We start from the raw sequence: 22,407 nt of genomic DNA on the forward strand, positions 1-22,407 counted from the left end.
ATGGAGAGAAGAAATTTAAAAGAATAACAAATAATTGGAATTCTCTAATTCATGTTCACTCCAGCTTCACTGAGAGAAGCTTCTCCTTTATATGTTTTGTGTGACCATCTTCTGGTTGAAGTTGACCTAGCTCATATTCCTGACCCTACAAGATTCAGACTTGAATCCTCCAGAATCATATGTAGATCATGAAATTAAGCTGACGTCCAGTTCTCTGACAGAGATATTATGATGCTTTAAAAAGTCATTATTGGGTGTGGGAGCACATGCTGGTAATCCCCATACTTGGAAGTCTAAACTAAGAGGATTGCTGGTTCAAGAACAGCCTCCACAAAGTAGCAAGACTCAGCAACCTTGCAAGACCTTGTTTCAAAACAAACAAACAAAAAATACAAAAGGACTGGAGCTATATCTCAGAGGTAGACTGCCTCTGGGTTCAGTTCCTCATATGCACCCCCAAATAGTCATTGCTTACAGGTGGTTCTTCCAAGGATACTTCTGCCAAATTGTCACAACTTGGTGACTCAGTATGATCCCACAGATATAAAGCAGAATATTTTGATACATATAAGAAACTTGAACACATTGTATAAGAAACTTGAACACATCAATCTTTGGTAATATCCTCATGCTGAAATTTACATTTTCAAGCTGAGCAGTTTATACCCTCATCCATGGCTCATCTCCTAAAGAATTGGTGCCCAACCGAGTTTATTTTTTTCTTTCTTTTATACCCCAGTGTTTGGGGGAAATTCTCTTTGTATTTTTTTTTAAAACAGTCTTACTAAGGTACTCAGGCAGACCTTGAATTTGGTGATCCTCATGTCTCACCCTCCTGGGATTACAAAGCATGTGCCACTGTGACTGGCAGGCTTTTAAAAATTATCTACTATTATTAGGGCTTTTTAAATTACTATTCCTTACTTTGGATTGAACTCAGGAATATTCTGCCTCTGAGCTATACTCCCAGCCCTATTTTATTTTTATTTTGAAACAGGATCTTGCTAGGTTGATTGAAAGTCAGTTTCACTACTTGCTGAGGCTGTCCTCAAACCTGCAATCCTCCTATCTGAGCCTTTCAAATACGGAGATTACAGGCATGTGCCACCATACCCAGCTCTCTTTACGTTTTAAATATATCTGGCCCATGTTTTTATCCTCTATTAGGGCCTAAACTAGCCAGGAGCTTGTTTGTGTAAATATAGTTTTATTGGAACTCAAACACACCTATTAATTTAAGCATCATCAATGGAACAGCAGAGATGAGTAGTTAAAAAAAGGGAATGTATGATCCATAAACCTAACATGCCTACTAAATATTGGGCCCCTACAGAATAAGTTGTTGATCGCTGCTATGTATGTATGTGTTTCATCATAGTATTCCTACTTCTTTTCATACTTATTAAGAAGGCTAAGGTAAAAACCAAATCTAATTCTTTGGTGCTGCAAAAAATGTTTTAAGAGAAATATTTTTGCCTCAACTCTTTTCACCTGTGTTCTTACAGTTGTTGGAACGATTTCTCTCTTTTTCTATAACCTTAATAATTGAGTTTCTCTTTTTTGTGGTACTGGGGATTGAACCCAGGGGTGTTTTACCTCCGAGCTACACCCCCAGCCCTACTTTTCATTATTTATTTTGAAACAGGGTCTCACCAAGTTGTGGAGGACCTCACAAGTTGCTGAGGCTGGCTGCAAACCTGGATCCTCCTGTCTCAACCTCCCAAATATGGGGATTACAAGAGTGTGCCACCACACCCAGCTGTTCTCTTTCTCTTTTAAAGCTGTCAACCTTTTTTTTAATGAGTTGGAGGAAGAGGGGTTACAGTTGTTTCTCCAGCATCTGATACATTTGTTTATACTCCTGTATGCACTGAATACAGAGATACAACATGTCAAATACATGCTAAAAGTCAAGATTTGGTGTCATTTCTCTTCTCTGGGATCCTCCCAATTTTATATTTGCTGTGACTATAGCATTATATTTTATAAAGAATTGGTTGATGGAATTCTGGAGGGGTTGTTGAAGGGAAACAGAGGAGGAGCAAATTTCCCCTAATCTGTTACTGGATTCTGTTAGCAGATCAGCCACTCATCAGAAGGCTGTGTAGTTAAGCTGTACTTGAAGAAGAACAAGTATAATAATACCCCTTTCCTGCTGTTTTGTAGCCTAAATACCCTGTGGAATGAGAGAAGACTTCAATCTCTAGGCCTGTGAATCCCTTATCTTTCCCAAACGTTAAATTAATTTTTAAAGCTATTTATTCAAAGTTGACTTAGCCACTAGAATAGGAAAGATCAGACAAATCAGCTGCAAGAAATGAAGTATGAGGAAACCCGAACTCTTTGACAAAGTATTCCTGGGAGTAAATGTGTTGAATGAAGCCAGCGGGTGAATGATAAGGGCCTTTACTCTGTGGATGTAAGAAAGCAATTTATCAAGAGTACATGAACTCTCTGGTGACCGTAAGTCAGGAAGAAACGAGAGTGGAGGAGGAGACCTGGAAAAATACATTTGAAATACTAAAAAACCTGTGTGCATGCATTTTTAATTCCTCTATCATTATGCAGAAATACTGGTTTGTTAAAAGGGGGGGAGCTCAAATTGCACGTGTGCCATAGCCCATATGGTTATGGGTTGAGGGGAAGTACTTGAAAGAAGCCGCCACTACAGTAGCTTAGAATTTGTCGAACTCTAGGTACTCTCAGGTGTAGTTAGGATTTGAGCCAGGATGCTGTCCAGCATTCATTTGCTTGAGAGGGGTGAGAGGACCATCTCTCAGGAGTACACTTTTATCTATTTTAATCTTTTAATCTCTAAGAGGCATATGTGTATAATTCTAACAGGTGGTGGTGATGACTTTTGTGTTTTCTTGAGTTCTTGGTGTGTTCCATAGCGGAGACAGTATAACTTTAGTCTTTTACACTGGACAAACTGATGGCAAAATGAGTTATATCAGTAGCATTAGGTTTCCCAGTACTTCAGATATACATGGGAACTAGATTTTAGGACCTTAAATTAAGGCTGTAAGTTCCAGTGGAGAGATGTCACTACTTCTTCTTCTTCTTCTTTTTTTTTTTTTTTTTTTGTGGTACTGGGGTTCCTGGAATCCCTTCTACCTCCGGACTACACTCCCAGACCTATTATATAACTTTTTTTTTTTTTTTTTGAGACAGGATCTCTTAAGCCAGCGGGGCTGGCTTGGAACTGCGTGATCCTCCTGTCTCCGCCTCCCAAGTGCAGGGATTACAAGCGTGTGCCACCACGCCTGACTGAGATGTCACTTCTTAAGAGAAAGAGAGCACAGTTGTTGAAATATGAGTTTCAGTAAAAGTACTTACTCTAAGAGTGGTCATCCTCAGTTTTCCCCTCTGAGATAACACAGCTGAAATAAACACAAATTCTCAAATTTTGATTTTAGTTACTTGTTTTCATGTTCATCTGACAGCCTTGTCAGAGCTGTTGACAAAGTGAGTAAATCATGTCTTGAATTTCTATTTTCCCCCTAAATAACTTTCAGAGTGCATGCCAGTAGGACAAAACTAACAGATGAGCAAGAGAGAAATCCTGAGAGCTAAGTTCTCAGGCAATCTTCTTCCTTAGCCAGGTTGAGTTAAATTTCGAGCCCTCCACATTGATGCCTGCATTCTTTGTGCCCTTATTCATAACTAGCCTTTTACCTCTTTTAGTCGCCTCTGTGTTATAACAGGTGAATTTTATTTGAGGAAGTGGTGTTAGTTGAACCTACTCTTTTTGCAGAATGAATAAGGAATTTGTTTTTGTGTTCTGTTTTGTAGGAGGAATAGGAGACACCATGGTAACTTGAGTTGAGCTGTAATCCAATTAGCAAATTAATTAGTCAGGTTTTTAGAGCCAGCCAGTCATTTAAAAATATCCTTAGTGACTCTCTAAAAGTTGAATGTGTTTTGTACTTGCTGCTGCCTGCAATTTATAAACACCAAGTTCAAAAAAGAGAAAGTAGGCACAAGGAAGAGAGGGATCTTGCTTAAATACCTGTGTAAGTTATTATCTGTCTTTAGAATGGAGCCCTAATGATACCCTGTAATGTTTCTAATTTCTCTGTCCTTTATATCTCCCCCGCTCACAACTCTGGCACCCTGGCGGGACAACGACAGCCTTGGATAAGCTCAGCACGCAGCACCTGTACCACCCTACTCAAGTGGAGATTGTGCAGTCCAACGTGGTGTTTGACATCAGCAGCCTCATGCTCTATGGGACACAGGCAGTACCTGTGCGGCTAAAAATCCTGCTGGACCGGCTCTTCAGTGTCCTGAAGCAAGAGGAAGTGCTGCACATACTGCATGGCCTGGGCTGGACTCTGAGGGACTATGTCCGGGGATACATCCTTCAGGTAGGGGAAGACTCTCGTGCCTGTATCTAGCAAGCTCTTGGAGGAGTGAGAACTCTGGGTACACTTAGTCTCCTTCCTCTCCCTCCCAGACAGACCCTGGCAGGCATGCCCTCCTGAACAGAGAGTCAGGGGATTAGAAAGGAGTGCTGTCCCTGTAGGCTACCATCATGCCTCAGTAGTATATGTTAGAAGTGGAAAAAAAAATGGCCTGTTGACTGCTGTTATTTTATTTGTACTTCCTGAATTCATTTCTTTCCTCCTTTTTACAAAGTGGGCTTTCTTGTTGCCCCAATAAGTTTTATAGTAGCCATATTATTAGTTGTGAAGTCTCTTTGAGGTGGATGATAAGTATGTGAGAATCTGAGATTATACCTCATCTGCATTTATTAAGGCTTTTCTCACACTGTTAGGAAGCACAGTGTCTTTCTTGGTTTTCTATGCATTCTCACTTTGTTTCTTCATCCAAATCAAAGGAAGAACTGTAACCCACATAAACCCCTTCTTGTATAACTAGTCGGCCCTCAACACCGTAGCCTTCAGAGTTTCACCTTCTGAACCTTGGGGATATGGTTATAGATTTGGCTTTCATAGTACCTTCTTTCATCCTGAAGCTCCTTCTTTGTAACAGTGACACTTCTGGTTCTGTAAGCGCCTTCAGTCATATCTGGTAGGCCCATAGCCCCATCTCAGCCCCATCTATCTTCATCTTTTTTTTTCCCAGTATGTTATGAATTGTTTTACAATATACACTTTGCCTCTGAAATGTTTTTTTTTTTTTTTTTTTTTTTAATGGCAGTCTGTTTTTCTACAACCCGGGACCCACAAGCCCCATACTAGGTGATGACGAAGTACCACCTCCTATTGAAGGATATCTCAATTTGAGGAGGTAGAATCTAAAGAGGCTTTTGAACTTTCCTATGGTGATAATAGAAGGAGAATTAATAACACACACACACACACACACACACACACACACACACACACACACACACAGTTTTGGCTGTGCCAGCTTTGAATAATGCCAGAGATTCCCTATGTTTATGACCTGAAACACCCTGTGTTTTATGTGGGTTCCTGGCTTCCGGTTTGGTATGTGATGAATGAGGAGCCTCCAGTCTCCCCTTCTTTAACCTGGCATTAGAACACACAAATTCCTGTCATTCTCTTGTATGGTACCTCCAGGCGTAAAAGCCAGGACAGGAGGGCAGTTGAGGAATGGTAACTAGAAGTAGAGGAAGAAAGAGGAACTGAAATAACCTCCTTGTTGTCAGAATAGAATCAAGCCGGGCATGGTGGTGCATGCCTGCGATCTCATACTTGGGAGGCTGAGACAGGAGGATCACAGGTCAGAGATAGCCTCAGCAACATAGCGGAGACTCCCAGAAACCTAATGGGATTCTGTTTCAAAACAACAGAGATAAAAGATAAAGGGCTGGAGATTTAGCTTGAAGGGAGAATGCCCCTAGGTTCAATCCCCAGTACAAAAAAAAAAAAAAAAAAGAAAAAAAAAAAGAAAAAAATCATAAGTGAAAGAAATTAAGTGTGAAAGCAAATTTCAGCAATGCTCACACACTGACATGTACAAAGTCTTTTATCTGGAGGCAAAATTTTCTACATGAAGAACATTGTTATTTATTGTGATACTTAAGTTATCATTAATACTCACTTTTACAAATGTTAAACTTAATAGAATATTTTTTCAGAGTCTAGAATTGACATTTTCAGAAAATTGTAGATTTTTTTTACATTAGAAGATTTCCAGATTTAGTTTCTACCTTGTTTTATCGATAGAATTGATGGAATATAGATTTCATTTAAATGATGCTTTTTGTCACTCAGCACTTATACTTGTTTCTTATGGAAACGGTTTTTGGGATAGAAAAAAAATACTTTTATAACACAAAACTATTTTCAGTTATTTGGTAAGTTATTTGGTAAGAAAATACTCATAACAGAAAAAAAGAACTAGACTATTAAAAATAAACCCCTTCTAAAACTATGTTATTTGATTATTGGCCAATATCTTAAAAATTATACATACTAATGATAAGGTAGGCATACATGACTTTGAATATAATTATACATAGCATTTTGAACATGTAGACTATAAAATGTGCATCTGAAGGCTGTGGAACCCTCTAATGCACTATTAGTGTACAAGTCATTTTATCTGGCTAAAACTCAATTGTCTTGTAGCCCTCAAGGCATCAATTTTAGCATTATTGCTCTCAACAACAGTATATTGAATATGATGTCAGTTAAAGGAGAATAATTATCCAGGCAAGTTAGGGTGGCTGTTAGTCTTACCACATATTGACTTGGTTAGCAGTTGGCTATAGATTGTGTTACTGGGCAAATGAAGATGTACAGTAAGTTGAACTGGTCAAGCCAGGATATTAATTTAATTCTCTCTGGGCCCAAACCTGCATCCCTTACATACACACAGCTACTCTTGCCTTCAGAAATAGTTGTGAACATGGAAGAATAAGAGGTGTATAATCTGATTTTGAATTTGGGGATGTGGGGGGGAGGGAACAGACCATTCAAAACTATTCCTCTATTCCTTGAAAGCTGTCATTTGTGTTTGAAGAGATTCTTGAGAGAGGAAGGAAGACAACAAGGATTCCACAAATTCATCAAAAGACTGGAGTATCTGCTAAGGATAGATACAATAATGTTTCTGTAATTCTCATTTCCTTTCTGTCCCTAACTAGGAAATAAGAATCTTGGTGATTATCATTGTTGAATTTAGTGATTTAAAAATGAAAATTTCACACAATCTATTTTTAATTAGAACATATACCAAATGAGCTCATACACCAGCCTGTCTGTGGAAATCTATTTGCAAGTGGGTCCTGCCAGAATTCGGAGAACCGGTTTTATATTTGAGAAGTTTAATTTTATATTTGAGAGGTAATACACATTGTACCTATCTCTAATGGCTCCATTACCATATGTGTATACGCGGTAGTATGGTAATGACTCTGAGAAGTTTTGGAGGCCTATAAGTGTTGGTAAGTAGCTTTCTTCAACCTTTTTTTTTTTTTTTAGTTTATAATATTTTCCTGTCAATCTCATCAGAAGGATGCAGTTCCTGAACACACTCAACTCTTCCTCAATGTCATGGCATACCCATGGAAGTCCTTTCTTGTGTGGCTCTATCTCAAGACTGTTGTTTTTTTCTCAAGCTTATGCCATAATTAAAAAATCAGTAAATTAAGTCAATTGTTAAAATGTTCCTGGCTTATTCACTAAGGAATACTAGAAATGCAGGATACTCAATAAATAATGGGTTACATAAATGGGTGAATAACCTGCTTAACTTGGTATAGTTTGATGCTTCACTATGGAATGCATGGAATACCCAATGACTTCATGTTATCCAAGGCCCTTGGACATTCTCTAGGCTTCTAAGGGACTGATGATAGTAGCTGCCACTGGGCTGTGGAGGGCAGTTAAGAAGCAAGGCCCCAGGCCTCCTAGCTAGTGGTCTGTGCAGAATAAGTGTTTTGTGGTATCCATGTGGTAGAAAATGTCAATATTAAGCAAGCACTTATATTTAAACTACCCTTTGTGGAACAATTCCTCATAAGTTTGCTTTTGAATCCCCTCATGGTTCTTGCCAGTGAATTAACATTTGGTGCAACTGAGGCTCAAGGAGGTTAAGTGGATTTCCCCATGATCACAGAAACTGCTAATTGGCACAGTTGACGTACTATAAATTTCCTGAAGATAAAAACACATATGTATCTCTTGTTCACTATTGCATTGTATCTTCCAGTACCCAGCCTGGCATACAGTAGCGCATATTGAATATTAAATAAAGAGATTTGTTTTGGTATGGAGGATTGAACCCAGAGGCATTCTACCTCCAAGCTATACCCCAAGTCTGATTTTTTTTTTTTAATTTGGAAACAGAATCTCACTAGTTTTCTGAGAGCCTCAATAAGTTGTTGAGGCTGACTTTGAACCTATGATCCTTCTGCCTCAGCCTCCCAAGTACTGGGCTTACAAGTGTATACCACCATGCCCAGCCTAAAGGGAATTTTGAAATGACTTGAATTCAGATCTCTAACTTAGAGACAGTGCTTGGATTTTTTTTTTTCAAGACCATCAAGAATGCCATCTGTGAGAGTTATGTAAATTCAAATTGCAAGGTCTAAAGAAGAGAGAAAGCCTAAGATGCTGACTAGCTTAAAGCTCTTGCATTTCTTTTTCTTTTCCTTTCCTTTCCTTTCTTTTTTCTTTTTTCTTTCCTCTCTCTCCCTCTCTCTCTCTCTCTCTCTCTCTCTCTCTCTCTCTCTCTCTCTCTCTTTTTTTCCTCTCTCTCTCTCTCTCTCTCTCTCTCTTTTTTTTGCAGTACTAGGGTTTGAACCCAGGGACATTTTACCTCTGAGCTACACCCCCAGCCCTATTTTTTATTCTTTATTTTGAAACAGGGTCTCGCAGAGTTTCAGAGGGCCTCACTAAGTAGCTGAGGCTCTCTGCGAACTGTGATCCTCCTGTCTCAGCCTTCCGAATGCTGGGATTATGAGTGTGTGCCACCATGCCCAGCTGATCTCTTGTATTTCTGTTCATGAATATCTAACCTTAGACCAAATGAGGTTACCATGTTTCTTCTCTTGACTAATTTTTATATTCAGTTTTTTTTCAGGTTATCTTTGCCTTTACCACCCCTCATTTCCATGACTAAACCAGATCTGATATCAAATGTTTCATTGCAAATCCTTGTCTTTGACTTACCACTATAGAATACCTGTCCTTTGCAGATGATGCTTTCCCTAATATACAAATGCTAGGGAGAAAATGAGTTATAGGAGGAACGCTAGATGAAGAAGGAGATACTATAGATGAGCAAATAAGGCGACCTGAGGGAGGGGGAACAAGGGAATTCTTTAATGTTCATGATGTACATTAACACATATCAAAGTAAATCACTAAGCTAGACATGAGAAGGAGGGAGGAAAGGGAATGTGGCAGGAATTGAGTAAGCGCTTATTGCGTGATGTGTGCATGGATGCCTCCACCATCTTGTACTCCATTAAGAAGTATGACTACAGTGCACCAATAAAAAGCTTAAAAACCAAAAAAAACAAAGGTCTTGTACCTCATTAGTTAGATTTTAATTATGCTGTGTGCAAGGGGTAGAAAATAGATGAAGTAGTTCTTTTCATGTTATAAAAGCATATCAAGTTTGTTGGCAAAAGGGCATTGACAGATTATTATGTTTGGGCTGAATGTATATCTCAATGCTATAGCATATGCTTAGCATGCATGAGATCATGCGTTCATTCCCCAGCACCAGAAATAAAAAGGAGAAAGAAAAGATTGGATTAAAGTTCCATTTCTGATGCTAGTTATTGATATACAGACATGTTTACCTTTCTCAGCCATTTTCTTCATCTTTAAAATTGAGATAACTTCTTATTAACACTCTTGCCTTTTAGTGCCTAAAATAAGTGAAATAATATTTATGAAAAGTATGCTGTAAACTCCTATTCAATAAACCAGTATTTTTCAGTGAATATTTATTTATGAAATTAGCTTACTAATTTTAGCAGGGAAATATCGAAAGCCAACATGTTTCTCTACAGAGGTCAAATGCTTAGGAAAAAAAACAGTAAATACATTTTAGGCTTTAGTGGTTAATATCAATAAGAAAATGTGTGTTGTTTTAGTATGTAAACTTTGAAATACTAGTAGCCTAACACAGTAGCAGTTTGTTTCTTTCTCAACAAGACTAGTCCACATTCCTAGTGGGTGAAAGTTTTCCTTCCAGGGGTAAGGCCAAGAGAGGCAATTCAGGGCCATTGCCATTGTATGGCTCTTCATTCTCTCGGTGTTTTAGATTCTTTATCCAGGTAATAGCCTTAGAATGAAATTTCTATGAAGGACTTTGCATGGATAAGACTGGGAAGTGGAATGGGACCCTTTGTCATATATATATATATGTATATGTATATGTATATATATCTCCATATCTATCTATCTATCTATCTATCTATCTATCTATCTATCTATCTATCTATCTATGGCACTGGCGTTCCTGGAAACCCTTCTACCTCTGGGCTACACTCCCAAACCTATTTATATTTTTATTTGGAAACAGGGTCTCTTAAGCCAGTGAGGCTGGCTTCGAACCTGTGCAATCCTCCTGTCTCTGCCTCCCAAGCATGGGGATTACAAGCGTGCACCACCATGCCCAGCCAAAACTTATATATTAATGGTGTATGTAATCAAGGAAACTATAACATGTAGACTGGGCAGCCATTCCCAGCTGTACTTTTGCACTGTGGAAGATAGTAGGAGTCTGTGCTTACTCACACACAATGACATAGCCATAATTATACCTTTTTCTTATATAGTCGGACAGGAGAACTTAACACAGCAGAGTCATGTGGGAAGGCAGGTTCATGAGTTTGAGTCCTGGCTCCATTTCTTGCCAGATGTGTGAAATCAGACCCATGTCTTTATTTACCTTGGTTCCCTCTCTTGTAAAACAGGGATAATAATAGTATCGCATAGCTTTGTTGTGAAAATAAGATGATGCACATAATGTGTTTAGTAGTGCTACTTGCTAAGTATCCAGCCTGTGTTAACTATTAATATGATGTTGAAAAAAGGTGATTATGTCAACAATTACATACTACTGCCAACTTAGTCATTTTAGAACTTTGTTTATAAAATAACCTCAAATCCTGGATTTCTACATTTTATTATGCCTCTTAGAGCAGAATGCCTTTCTATCCAGTCAGGCAAAAGGGTAGCTACTATTCAGTTATGAATAAATCACACATACTTACATGTACCCACAAACATTTATACATGTTTGTACATGGGGACATAATGTATATGAAAGGCAGAAAAGTATAGTGACAGAGACGTTGGGCTTTGGACTTGGACAAATTTAAGTATGAATCTTGATTTCACCTTTTGGTATTTTTGTTACCTAAGAGAGGAAATAACATTCGAACTATGTTTCTTCACTTATAAATGTTATATGAAAGATATGTGTATAGAGTTTAGTGCCGTAACTAGCCAGTATCACTCTTTATTAATAGTTGTGTTTGCGTTTGATCTGTGCATTTTTAACGACATTCTATATGTGACACTATCACCTTTATAGTTCTCAATTTTAGCAACTCCTCTGGTACCTTTCTAAACCCCTAGCACAGAATGAAATTAGTATTTAATGAATTAGTTAAAATGACTAGAGTATCTAGGCTTTCTATTGCATAAAATAAAACATATTTAAAATAGATAAAGAGAAGAGGTGCAGCTCAGTGGCAGAACACTTTTATGCCATAGGCTTGATCTCCAGCATTGCAACATAAATAAATAAAATAGGTAACTTTTTAGATTGGTATTATCTTACCACAGATTTTTTTTAGGAATTTTCTGAAGCATAAAGAAGAAAGGTCTTAGGTAAAATTCATTTAGGTAGCTTTTTAATTGATTAATTACTGTATGCTTAGTATCTCTGGGAAGGTCTCTTAGAAAGCCCACATTCTCATAAGTGAGGCAACTGTAAACAAATGATGAAAACTCTAAGAATGTATAGAACACCCAGAGGATTATTTGACTGCCAAATGCAATTTGAATTATTACCACCATGATACAAGAAGAGTGTCCTTGTATCATGTCACCAATTTGTGAGCCTTTCTCAGGAGAGAAGGATCACTTGTATGAATGTTCAAGATCCTTCTGTCTTTGGCAGGGATATACAAAAGATAGATGGTTTAGGGCAGTATATTGCATTTATAGTGTCTGTTTTCTAGAGTGCTTGGGCCACTCTACAAACATTATCCTGGCAATCCTCCTAACCTCCCTATTAGAGAGAGAGTTTCAGAGACTATTATCCCTAGTTTTAAAGTCACCATGGCTGAAGGCTTCAGGCAGATTCAAAGCTGGAAGTGGAATAGAGGGATTTTGAGTCCTTGCCAAAGCTCTAACTATCTGAACAGCAATGAAAATAAACACCTTACATCCAAGGACATAACTATGTTTTGTGCTCAGAGTTAAAATGAAAATATTCCTCCCTTTACCCTTGCAAAGTAGAACTATGATAGCTCACCAGATTGTCGGATGGAATGTAGCGACTGCTATATTCTGTAGAATTTGTGTATATAAGACACAAAGAAGGGGCTTTTGCATTTCCTAGAGAAGCAGAAATGAGTTAATCTCTTGCTGGCCGGCCACCATTTGATAAGAACGAGTGCATATTTACTTGAAATAGATATCGTCTGGGCACTGATTAAAGCATATGATTTCAGAGCAGCATCTTTACATGCTCCTCGTTGAATACAAAGTTTCCATGAGACTTATGTTTCTGCTGGTCCCTTATTAGTGGAGTTTTTGGGATAAGTTTACCGAGTGGAGCTCAGTAAATTTACTTTTTTAAGCAGATCAATATCCAGTCCCTGTCCTTATCTCCTTAAAGTTTATAGAGCATCAGAAGTTTTATGCTTTTATTATTTGCCTATACATTTTATTTGACTTGCTGTGTTCTTTTCTAATATTTCTCCTAATTTGTCAGATGAGGCAGGTGGAAGATACAGAGATGTTTGTATAGGAACTGAAATCTATTATGACTATAGCAAAGAATCCTGGGAAGGCTCTCAAGGCTAGTTCCTACCATCTGTTTCTTTTAAGTGACCTATATTTATTTCAAGTTTTGGTAATGTGAAGTCATGAAGGGCTATGAAAAGTAGAAAATGAGATAAGGATCTGTGAGGGCTCCTGGAAGCCCTTGCTTAAATTAAGTCCATGCAGATGAGACAAACATAAATAAAGATACATTTGTTTGATTCATGTATGATAGCCACATACATAATGCTGACTACAGTTGGAAAACAGAATGTGGGCCAATACATTTGTTAGTAGAATCAGAATGACTACTGCCAAAATGAATTAGTCTATGAAAGCCTGTTGAAAGAATAGATTCTTAAGTTAGGCATGGTGGCGCACACTTGTGATCCCAGCATTCGGGAGGCTGAGACTGGAGGATCATGGCTCGCGGATAGCCTCAGCTACTTAGTGAGGCCCTCCACAACTCAGTGAGACCCTGTTTCAAAATAAAAAATAAAAAATTGGGTAGGGCCTGTAGTTCGGAGGTCAAATGCCTCTGGGTTCCAGACCCGCAAAATAAAACAAAATAAAAAAAAGAATAGATTCTTAAGGAATAAGAATAATATTATTATTTAGTAGAAAGGATGGAAAAAGCATTTTTTCCCCCTACAGGAATAACATTGTGTTAGAAGGAGGTATGAAAAGTATATAGAGAAATCTGAATTTCAGTTAGTTGAACAGCTTTGAGTTGTGAACTGGTAAGCATAGTTAGTGAAGGCCTGGGCCTGCTAATCCACATAGCTCTTTAAATCATCGATGTTTGCATATTGCCACAGGTTTCTAAGGGAAGTGACTAGTGATTCTGCTGGTCCATAGACCTGGTATTTGGTACTAATAACCTTCAGATTTAAAAAGGTAGAAAACTGGTTAGTGACTTCATAAAACAAGTATTTACCATTGTGGTCCTGTTGCTATCTAGGAAGGGTTTTAATTTGTTGGTATGCCAATTGAGTCATCTCTGTTTCTCTGTCTGCCTGTCTGTCTTGTCTCTCTCTGGGAGGCAGGAGATGGGGCATTTGGAGAGTACATTGGACAATACTAAGTTTGCATTTTAATAGTGGACTGTTTTGCATGGCTATAGTAGATCATAATACACAATACCCCCAAATCAGAGAATGGAATAGCCATTTGGAGGCATTTTCCACCCAGAACTAATTTACTGTCCATTTCTTACCTAAAGTCCCAGGAAAGCATTTTTCAGAGACTTTGAGAACCAAAGCTTCTTTCTGTGAGGAAGTGTTTTACCCTGGTTTCCTTGCTCTCATGTAATTTTCTCTCTTTAACAAAGCCATAATAATAGTGTCAGGCAGCTTTCTAGTTAGTATGAGTAATGTGGTTACTGTATTTTCTATTTTTATTTTAATATGCTTTTCCTGCTGTGGATATATTTTTTTTCCACTTTAAAAATAGTGTTGAGCAAATGTGGTAATTCAAAGACTGGTGCATCCTCCTCGGAATATAATTTTGAAGGAAGGTTCTGTTCACAACAGCCACTTATTTCTGATTTCCTTAATAGAATGAATAGCAGAACGTTTAGGCCACTGACAGGATAAGCCCATGGTTGTATTAGGCCAGGCTTCAGAGAAATTGCCACTTAAACAATAGACTGTATAGGTTTTGTCTCTAAAGTGCCTACTAATATTAAATCTGTCTATTTTATGGTGTGTTGAGAAGACACAAAATGAGGGAGCAGTGAAGCACCTTAAATTGCTTCATTCATTTGCCTCGTCTTAAGTATGCAGACATGTTTAGAAATTTTAACGACAACAAATATGCTTAAGTTCCTCTTGAAAGAGTAATTAAAAGCTGTTTGTCTGTGTGTGTGTCATCTCTGCCAGAATCAGAGTTCACGCTGAGCCTGTTCCATTGTGTCAGCCATCCGTCCATCAGCAGCAGGGATTGCGGCTCCTCGAATTGACATGTGAGGGAATGTCTGTCTTGCAGTAGCCATGGGCCTGTGCCAGAAGTTGAGATCCATAGGGGCAGTTCTGGGAGCCTTTCAGTTTGGAATCAGGGCTCCAATTCATAATAGCTGAGCCAGAGAAGCCGGGTTGAGTCTGTGGCCAAAACCACAGTTAAACACACCACACACGCACACACACACACACACACACACACACACACACGCACAACTTTTTCTCCTCTTCACCCTTCTTTTGTAGTGCTTTATTGCTTAAAAATATGAGAGTCTCTGTCCACTGATCCTCTGGTGACTTTCCCCTGGATTCAGATTGTGGTCTCTTAGGTGAAAAGGTCAGTGTGTTATTCATTCAGCCACACATCGATGGAGATTAAGTGAGAGCCGTACAAGACATTTGGATCTTGCCAGACCTGGGGCACCTGAAGGAAGTTTATTTCTTTTCTCCACGGCCTTCACTCTGCCTGCTGCAGAGGCGCAAGGCCCTGTCTTCTGGGAGTGGGGGAGGGTTCTGATTGGCTGTGTGTTAACTGCCTCAAATCCATGGCCATAGGGTGAGTAAGAACCCTTGAGAATCAAACATGTCATCTTTGTAGCATCACCTGATTTAGTGCTTTTCCTCAAGTCTGAGATGTCTCAGGGGGCCTTTTTCCCTTGCAGCACTGATCTTTCAATGAGGTGCTAGTGTCTGTCCTGAGCAATAACAAGGGAAAACTATGAAGTGTGAACAGCTCTTATTAGGGGGTAAATGTCATTAACGCCTTTGTAGCCTTCTCTACAATCTGAATGCTCCTGTCAAGAGAGTACCTCACTGAAGCCTCCCTTACAATCATATAAATGGAGTCTAAGATGCTGAAGTTTTACATTTTAATTAAGCAAGGCCATTAGCCCCCTTAGCACATCTTTGTAGCCAGTTATGCTGGTATGTCTTAAGAGGCTAATCCTCTAAAATGAGAATGCTGAAGAACTGTTTACAGGAATTATTTAAGGATTTTGAGAAATACTTGGTTTACTCCAAATCAAAGTTTTAGGTAATTTTGGGTGGTAGCAAGGAACAGTTATGTCTCTTAGTTCTAATCTTATAGGGATAGAGACTCATATACTCATGTATCCAACTACTGTTGTAATATGCATATTTTTATATAAAAGAAAACACTAGCATATCACATTAGTGAGTAGGTAAGTCTACATTAATGAAAAGCTGAGGCATAGAATGTTTACATAATGATTTATTACTTTTAATACATAAACAGGAAATTTTCTCTAGCTATAAATTGCCCTTATATAAATTTCTAGTGTTTTCCTGAAGCAGGCCATTTTTATATGCAAAATTTGCTTCAGTAATGTTCTTCTTTAAGTTTGAAAATTTCAGGATAATTTCTAATTACTTTTGAGTTGTGTGTCTTTCAATTACAAAATAGCATAGTAAATAGTTGTATGGTAGGAGAGTCAGATACAGAAAAAAATTATCCTTTTACTCTGCCAGTTCATTTTTATAAAGAAAAATACTGAGATACCTCGTTAAGACTTGTGAGGTTAATCAAAAATAGTTACAGGAAATTAATGGTACAGTACTTATTAATACTAACTTAAGATGTGTAACTTAAGATTTTTTTTATTTGGAATTATCATTTAATGTTCTCTATTTAGCGAGTAGTCTTTATTTTAAAACTGATCCTCTATCCTTTTCTAAAAATCTCAGTAGGCCACAAATTTTGTTTTTTGGGGGGCTCACAAGTTTTCTATTTTTTCTATTGTAAAAGATTAGGAAAATGCATTCATTCAGTAGATTTTTATGTGAGTAGCTACTAAATACAAGTGGTAAATAGGCCCCCTTTTAAAAAATTTTTATTGGTGCATTGTAGTCATACATCTTAATTTAGCCCTTCTCCAGTTCCCACCCCATTCTCTCCTCCCACCTTCCTTATATTTGGCTTATTGATTGACTTTGATATGAAGAAAAAAAACGTAGATGAGCAAATAAAGCAACCTAACTGAGGAGGGTAGGGGGTGGGAGAGGGAAATGCCCCTCTGCTATACAGCTTTCAGTTTAGTGGAGGTGGTAGCCCATGCTACTGTGAAGTAAGCAGATATCATTGGGTACATTTTCTAACAAATGATTTAAAAAAATCTATACTTAGTACAATAATGAGTTGTATGCAGATAGACTCTTGAGACATACTTCCAACTTACTAGAAGTTAGTCAATACTTTAGAGAATTTTAGGCATTTCCCAAATACACTGGTTGTGCTATTAATTTAAATTCTGCCATTAAAGGCCTGATTAAACAAAAGTTTAGCCCAGCCCCTACTTATTGAATTAAAATCATTTTAGTTTGAATTAATGAGATTTTGCTGTCTATTATGGAAAACCTACCTACTTATTAGAGTACAGAAGTTAAGCAGCAAAGATGTGTTTCCTTCCTAGTCCCTGACTCATAAATGTTTTGACAAGTTAATGAAAACTTACTTTAAAATTCTCTTTTAGTGAGAATCCAAAGATGATCATTTTTAGCCCCATCAGGATCATTTCACAAAAGCTGCCTGTGAAGTCACGCATTTAGAACAAGACGATCTCCATGGAATTGCTGTTACCAGTGCCACTTGGGGAGTAATTGGGCCAATTAAAATGTAGATGTTTTACATTAAATTGCGGTGCCTATTAAAATAAAGAACATCAAATTTAGAATTAGTCTATATTCCCTTTGTTAGTATTCTTCACTAAGTACACAGAAATTTAGTTCATCTAATAGCTGACTTGACAGACAAGTAATATATGCATATAATTAGGAAGGTGATAGTCAAATGCCAGTAGGTGGTTCTTACAAAAAGAAGTCTCAAATCTGGGAGACAAAGGCCGGGCGTGGTGGCGCACACTTGTAATCCCCACGCTTGGGAGGCAGAGACAGGAGGATCGCGCAGGTTCGAAGCCAGCTGCGCGCGCTGGCTTAGGAGACCCTGTTTCCAAATAAAAATGTAAAAATAGGTCTGGGAGTGTAGCCCGGAAGTAGAAGGGCTTCCAGGAACCCCAGTACCACCAAAATAAATAAATAAATAAATAAATAAATAAATAAATAAATAAAATAAATTGGGAGACAATGAGAAGAGAATTTAGATAGCACCATCTGCTTTGCCCACTTTCTTCTCTCTGTTCTACCTTCTCTCTACTCTACCTGGATCAAAGGTGCTAAACTATAATTTCTACGTTTCACACTTTTGGATAAATTAGACAAAGATATCTGCAGTATTAGAATTATTAATGATATATAGTAAAATTTCTTCATAAATGTTTTTCAAGGCACCAGATGGAAGGAAGTGTTCCTGTATTATATTTGTCATATGGAAAAGTATCTGAGACCCTAAAGGGGCACATTTTAGAAGGGAAGTAATTCTTTAAGAAGAACTTTACAAAAGAATGATACAGTATAGGATCTTCATGTATGATTTATTTGTTTGAGCATATTGTTTTGAAAGTCCAAACAGCATTCTGTGTAAAACTTGTGGTTTTCTAAACTTAAGGAGTGTCTGATAGTTTAAATTTCACAGACCGTTTTAGATTTTTCTTTGCCATAGGTCAAATATATCTTGCTTTGAGTCTGGCTGCTTTTGTTTTCATTAAATTTGGCTTTTGTTAAGGTTCTTGAGTTTGGTTTCTCTGTGAAAGATAAGTGTACCTTCTGCATATGTTATTTTATATCAATAGAAAGCCAAGATGGTAGAATTTAAAAACCAAAGGTATGTGGTAACAGAGGTAAGGTATGATTTCTCTAGTTATATATATATATGTGTGTGTGTGTGTGTGTGTGTGTGTGTGTGTGTGTGTGTGTAATGAGTGGGGATTGAACCTAGGGACTCACTATTACTGAGCTATATCCCAGACATTATTTTTGTGTGTGGGGGGGCAGGTTTCACTAGGTTGTCCAGCCTTATGACCATATACATATATATGTGTGTATGTATGTATATATATTATAATCAGTTTTATTAAATATAAAAGAGAAATTGGAGCTGGGTGTGGTAGTGCACAGTGAACAGATAATGAAACTGCTTATGTTAATACAAATTTGGTTTAGAACAAAACCTAAAATTTGGCTTAGAAAATATTCCCCAATTTTTTGTTTGTTTCTAAAATATATTTTAGAAGAAAGAATTAAAATACAAAGATTCACCGGAAAGATGATTTCAATTTTTTCTTTTTCTTTAAAATAGAATATTAAATTGACTTAAAATTCTATGCAGTGTTTATGGGATATAAACAGAACTCTATTTAATGTTACAGTTGCTGTGGACAGGGATTCAATACCACTCTGAGGGAAGAGAGAGATTTTTTTTCCATGTTGAATAAGCCCTACAGTTCATATTTATTTTAAATGAAAGGAAAACAAATGAGCATAAAAACAAAAGCCTTTGCTTTTATGAGTTTTAAATGATGAGACTAGAAACATACTTAGATATACTAGAATTTCACACACCTCAGTTTATTAGTTATTTTCTTTATGACATACAGAAAAGTATTTTACTCAACCTCACCACAAAGTTTGTATTAGGCATTTTAGATAGTCTGTACTAAATTTCATTGGCATATTTTACTTTTCTACAATGTTAGATAGTTTGAAGTCAGTACAGAAACTCAGAATAGCCTATCAGAGCATTGTGAGAGGTTTAGAAAAGTGGGCTGGAACCAGAGCAGATGCTTTTCAAGGGAGTAATGAGTCTATTAGTTATGCACAGCTCCCTGACAGACCACTCAAAACTTGGTGGCTTAAGATATTACCATTTTAGTAATGTTCACCAGTCTGGGTCAGCAGGGAGAATCTGCATTGAGCCAGTACTGGCCAGGGATTGGTTGGTCCTGGATGGCCCTATTTCCACGTCTGGCAGTCAGCTTGGTACTGGGTGTCATTGGAGCAATGGAGGTAACTGACTTATCCCTCCCTCATCCTGTTCAATAGGTTAAGCTGGGTGTGTTCACATGTACACAGCAGCAGGGTTTTGTAGGAGACAGCAAACTCAAGTATGCAAGCCCTTTTAAGGACTTGCTTCATATTTGCTTTGCATCCCATCTGCTGAAGCAAAAGTCACATCGGAAAGGTCAGAGCCAGAGTGGAGATTAGTGTTCTAGAACATGAATATAAGGAGGCCGGGGCAGTTGGGACTAGTTTTGTGATAACCAACCACCCTATTAGTGCCTCAGGAAGCTTCTTTCATGCTGAGCAAAGCTGTGTGGTTTGGAAGCTGTCACTATAGTTCTAGTAGAAATAAGGCTGGGGTTAAAGGTATTGGTGAGGAGAATAACCAGTTGTTGACTGGATACAGTAGATGCAGGAGGAAAAAGGTGCTCATAGATTGACTCTAGGCTTCAGTGCTGGTTACATCGGAATCTAGATAACTGGTGAAGTTGTAGACTTAACTATGTTTGCAGTGAATATAGGATTTTAGTGCAAACTTGGTAAACAATTCCTACTCCCCTATCCAGAAACTGAGCATTTCAAATTCCATTTTTTTAACCTAGTCCTTAAAATGCATTTCTATAAACTAGTGCTTTCTTTACCATCAGCCTCACATAGGTGATTAAATGGCAGACAGCTTCACGTCATCTTTGAAAACCACATGGACAACTTTAATAAAAAAACCCAAATGTGGATTTTCTAGTTTTATTTCTAAGATCTAAATAGCTCTGAGTTTTGAGAACTTAAGTACTTATGGTTATTTCTTTGAGATTATTTTTATATTTAGAAATATATCAACATTAACAAGAGTTAAAATCTTGGAAATATTTTGTTGTCCTAGTTTTAGAGCCAGAGTATAAAATATTAGCTATTTTTTTGTTTAGTCGTTTACTTTGTAATCTGAGGTTTAACCCCTCTAAATTATGTATGTTTTTTGAAGAAGTCATGTCTAGGTTATTTATGGAAATATCCAAAAGCCATTTTCCTGTTAAGTGAATAGAAAATTAGTTTGCTCTGAGTTCCTTTGTACCTCTTGTACATGCATGGAGAATCTTTTATTGTTGTTTGTTTGTTTGAATGTAGTATGTGATCTTATGTACAAAATAAAATAAAAAGGATACTTGAGGAGGAAAGCAACTTAGTGCATTATTTGCTCCTGAAAAGAAAACAATGCAATTTATTATTTAAATTAAAATTAGGGTACATGAACTGTTATGTGCAACAAATGAGAAAATATATTTGAATTTTATTTTGTGATTCATTAAGGAAGAGAGATTGGGGAATGGAAAATGAAGAAAGAAGAGCAACGCCGACTGATTTTTAGAAATGATCTTCTTATGATTCTTTATGATTAAAGCAATGTGGTTTTGCAACCATGGCTACAAATGAGATAGAATTAGGTTGCATACTGAGATGTTCTAGTCCTGCATTACTGTTGTGTGATTCTCTCATTCCTGGTCAATCTCAATTACCATAAAACTTAAACAGGAAGACTTCCACAGTATTATATGAAAGAAGACGACTTATACTTGGTAATGGTAAAAAAGCTTAACAGCGCCAAAATGAGGCATCACATTTGGATCATCTGATGTCACATCTAGAGTTCTTTACAGTGAATAATGTTTCTCCTTAGATAATACGAATTCATTCTGTATAGGAGTATTTTTAAAAGCACTTACACAATTATTGATTCATTTGATGGTCACAAAGTCTGCCTGTGTTAAGTAGACTTAGATGGTTTTAAAAACAAATTTTGGAAGGCAGACTTATTTTTTATAATTACATTGAAACCCTCTATATTAGTAATAAGAATGGTTGTCTTAAAGTTGATTTTTAGACTGTTTCTTTCTAATAAAAATCACTTCTATACAAGTTTGTTAGCTGCTTTAGGAAGACCTATAACAACATATGTTTTAACTCTAGTAATATTTATTCTGCCTTATTTCCCCTTCTTTTTGGCATTCGTATGATTTCTGAACAGTTAGTTACTTATTTTCAGTATATTTCCTTTTCATACATGATTTACAAATAGCAGTAATGTTGAAAAATGTAATGTTTGTTTTAAGTTTATAAAACAGAAATTGAAAGAATGAGATTGTGGATGTACAATGTAATGCAAGTAGACAGATTTTTCTCGCTACCCAGATTTAGTTTTAAGAATATGAGTATTTGATTTATCCTGATTTTTATCTTAACAAATATTGCTACATGTTTAACTTAAAGTAATTTATCTCTAAATTTTTCTTACATTTTAACACCTACGGAGCTGTCTTTATCTCCACTGGCTTTGATTCAGAATTATTTTACTCTTTTATGCTGTATTTCTTAGATATTTTTTAAATCATAGATCAATTCAAAGATTTTTAAAAACAAAAAGTAGAAATAGCTAGAATCCTATTTTACCCATAAATCCCATTTACTAATTTATTATAAAATGGAATCATTCAGGCATTAAAAATGAATAAATAGGAAAAAAAAAAAAGCCTGTGTGCCTTAGACTTCATCTTTGTGTTTGTTTCCAGAGGCTGTGCAGGGTATTTCCT

The 22,407-nt window shown here is 37.1% G+C and overlaps 1 protein-coding gene across 3 annotated transcripts in view; it reads left to right on the plus strand.

The window, feature by feature from the left end:
• BNC2 (basonuclin zinc finger protein 2) overlaps positions 1 to 22,407 on the plus strand; it is a gene marked incomplete at its 3' end in the record, with an annotated part of 307,358 nt that overhangs the window by 184,911 nt on the left and 100,040 nt on the right. For all 3 annotated transcript variants that reach the window (XM_080708832.1, XM_080708833.1, XM_080708834.1), the window contains one exon: positions 4,135 to 4,370. In XM_080708832.1, the coding sequence (XP_080564958.1) occupies positions 4,135 to 4,370 (236 nt within the window). The remainder of the gene's footprint in view (positions 1 to 4,134; positions 4,371 to 22,407) is intronic.

Source organism: Muscardinus avellanarius (genome assembly GCF_963383645.1).
Source record: "Muscardinus avellanarius genome assembly, chromosome: 13".
NCBI lineage: Eukaryota > Metazoa > Chordata > Mammalia > Rodentia > Gliridae > Muscardinus > Muscardinus avellanarius.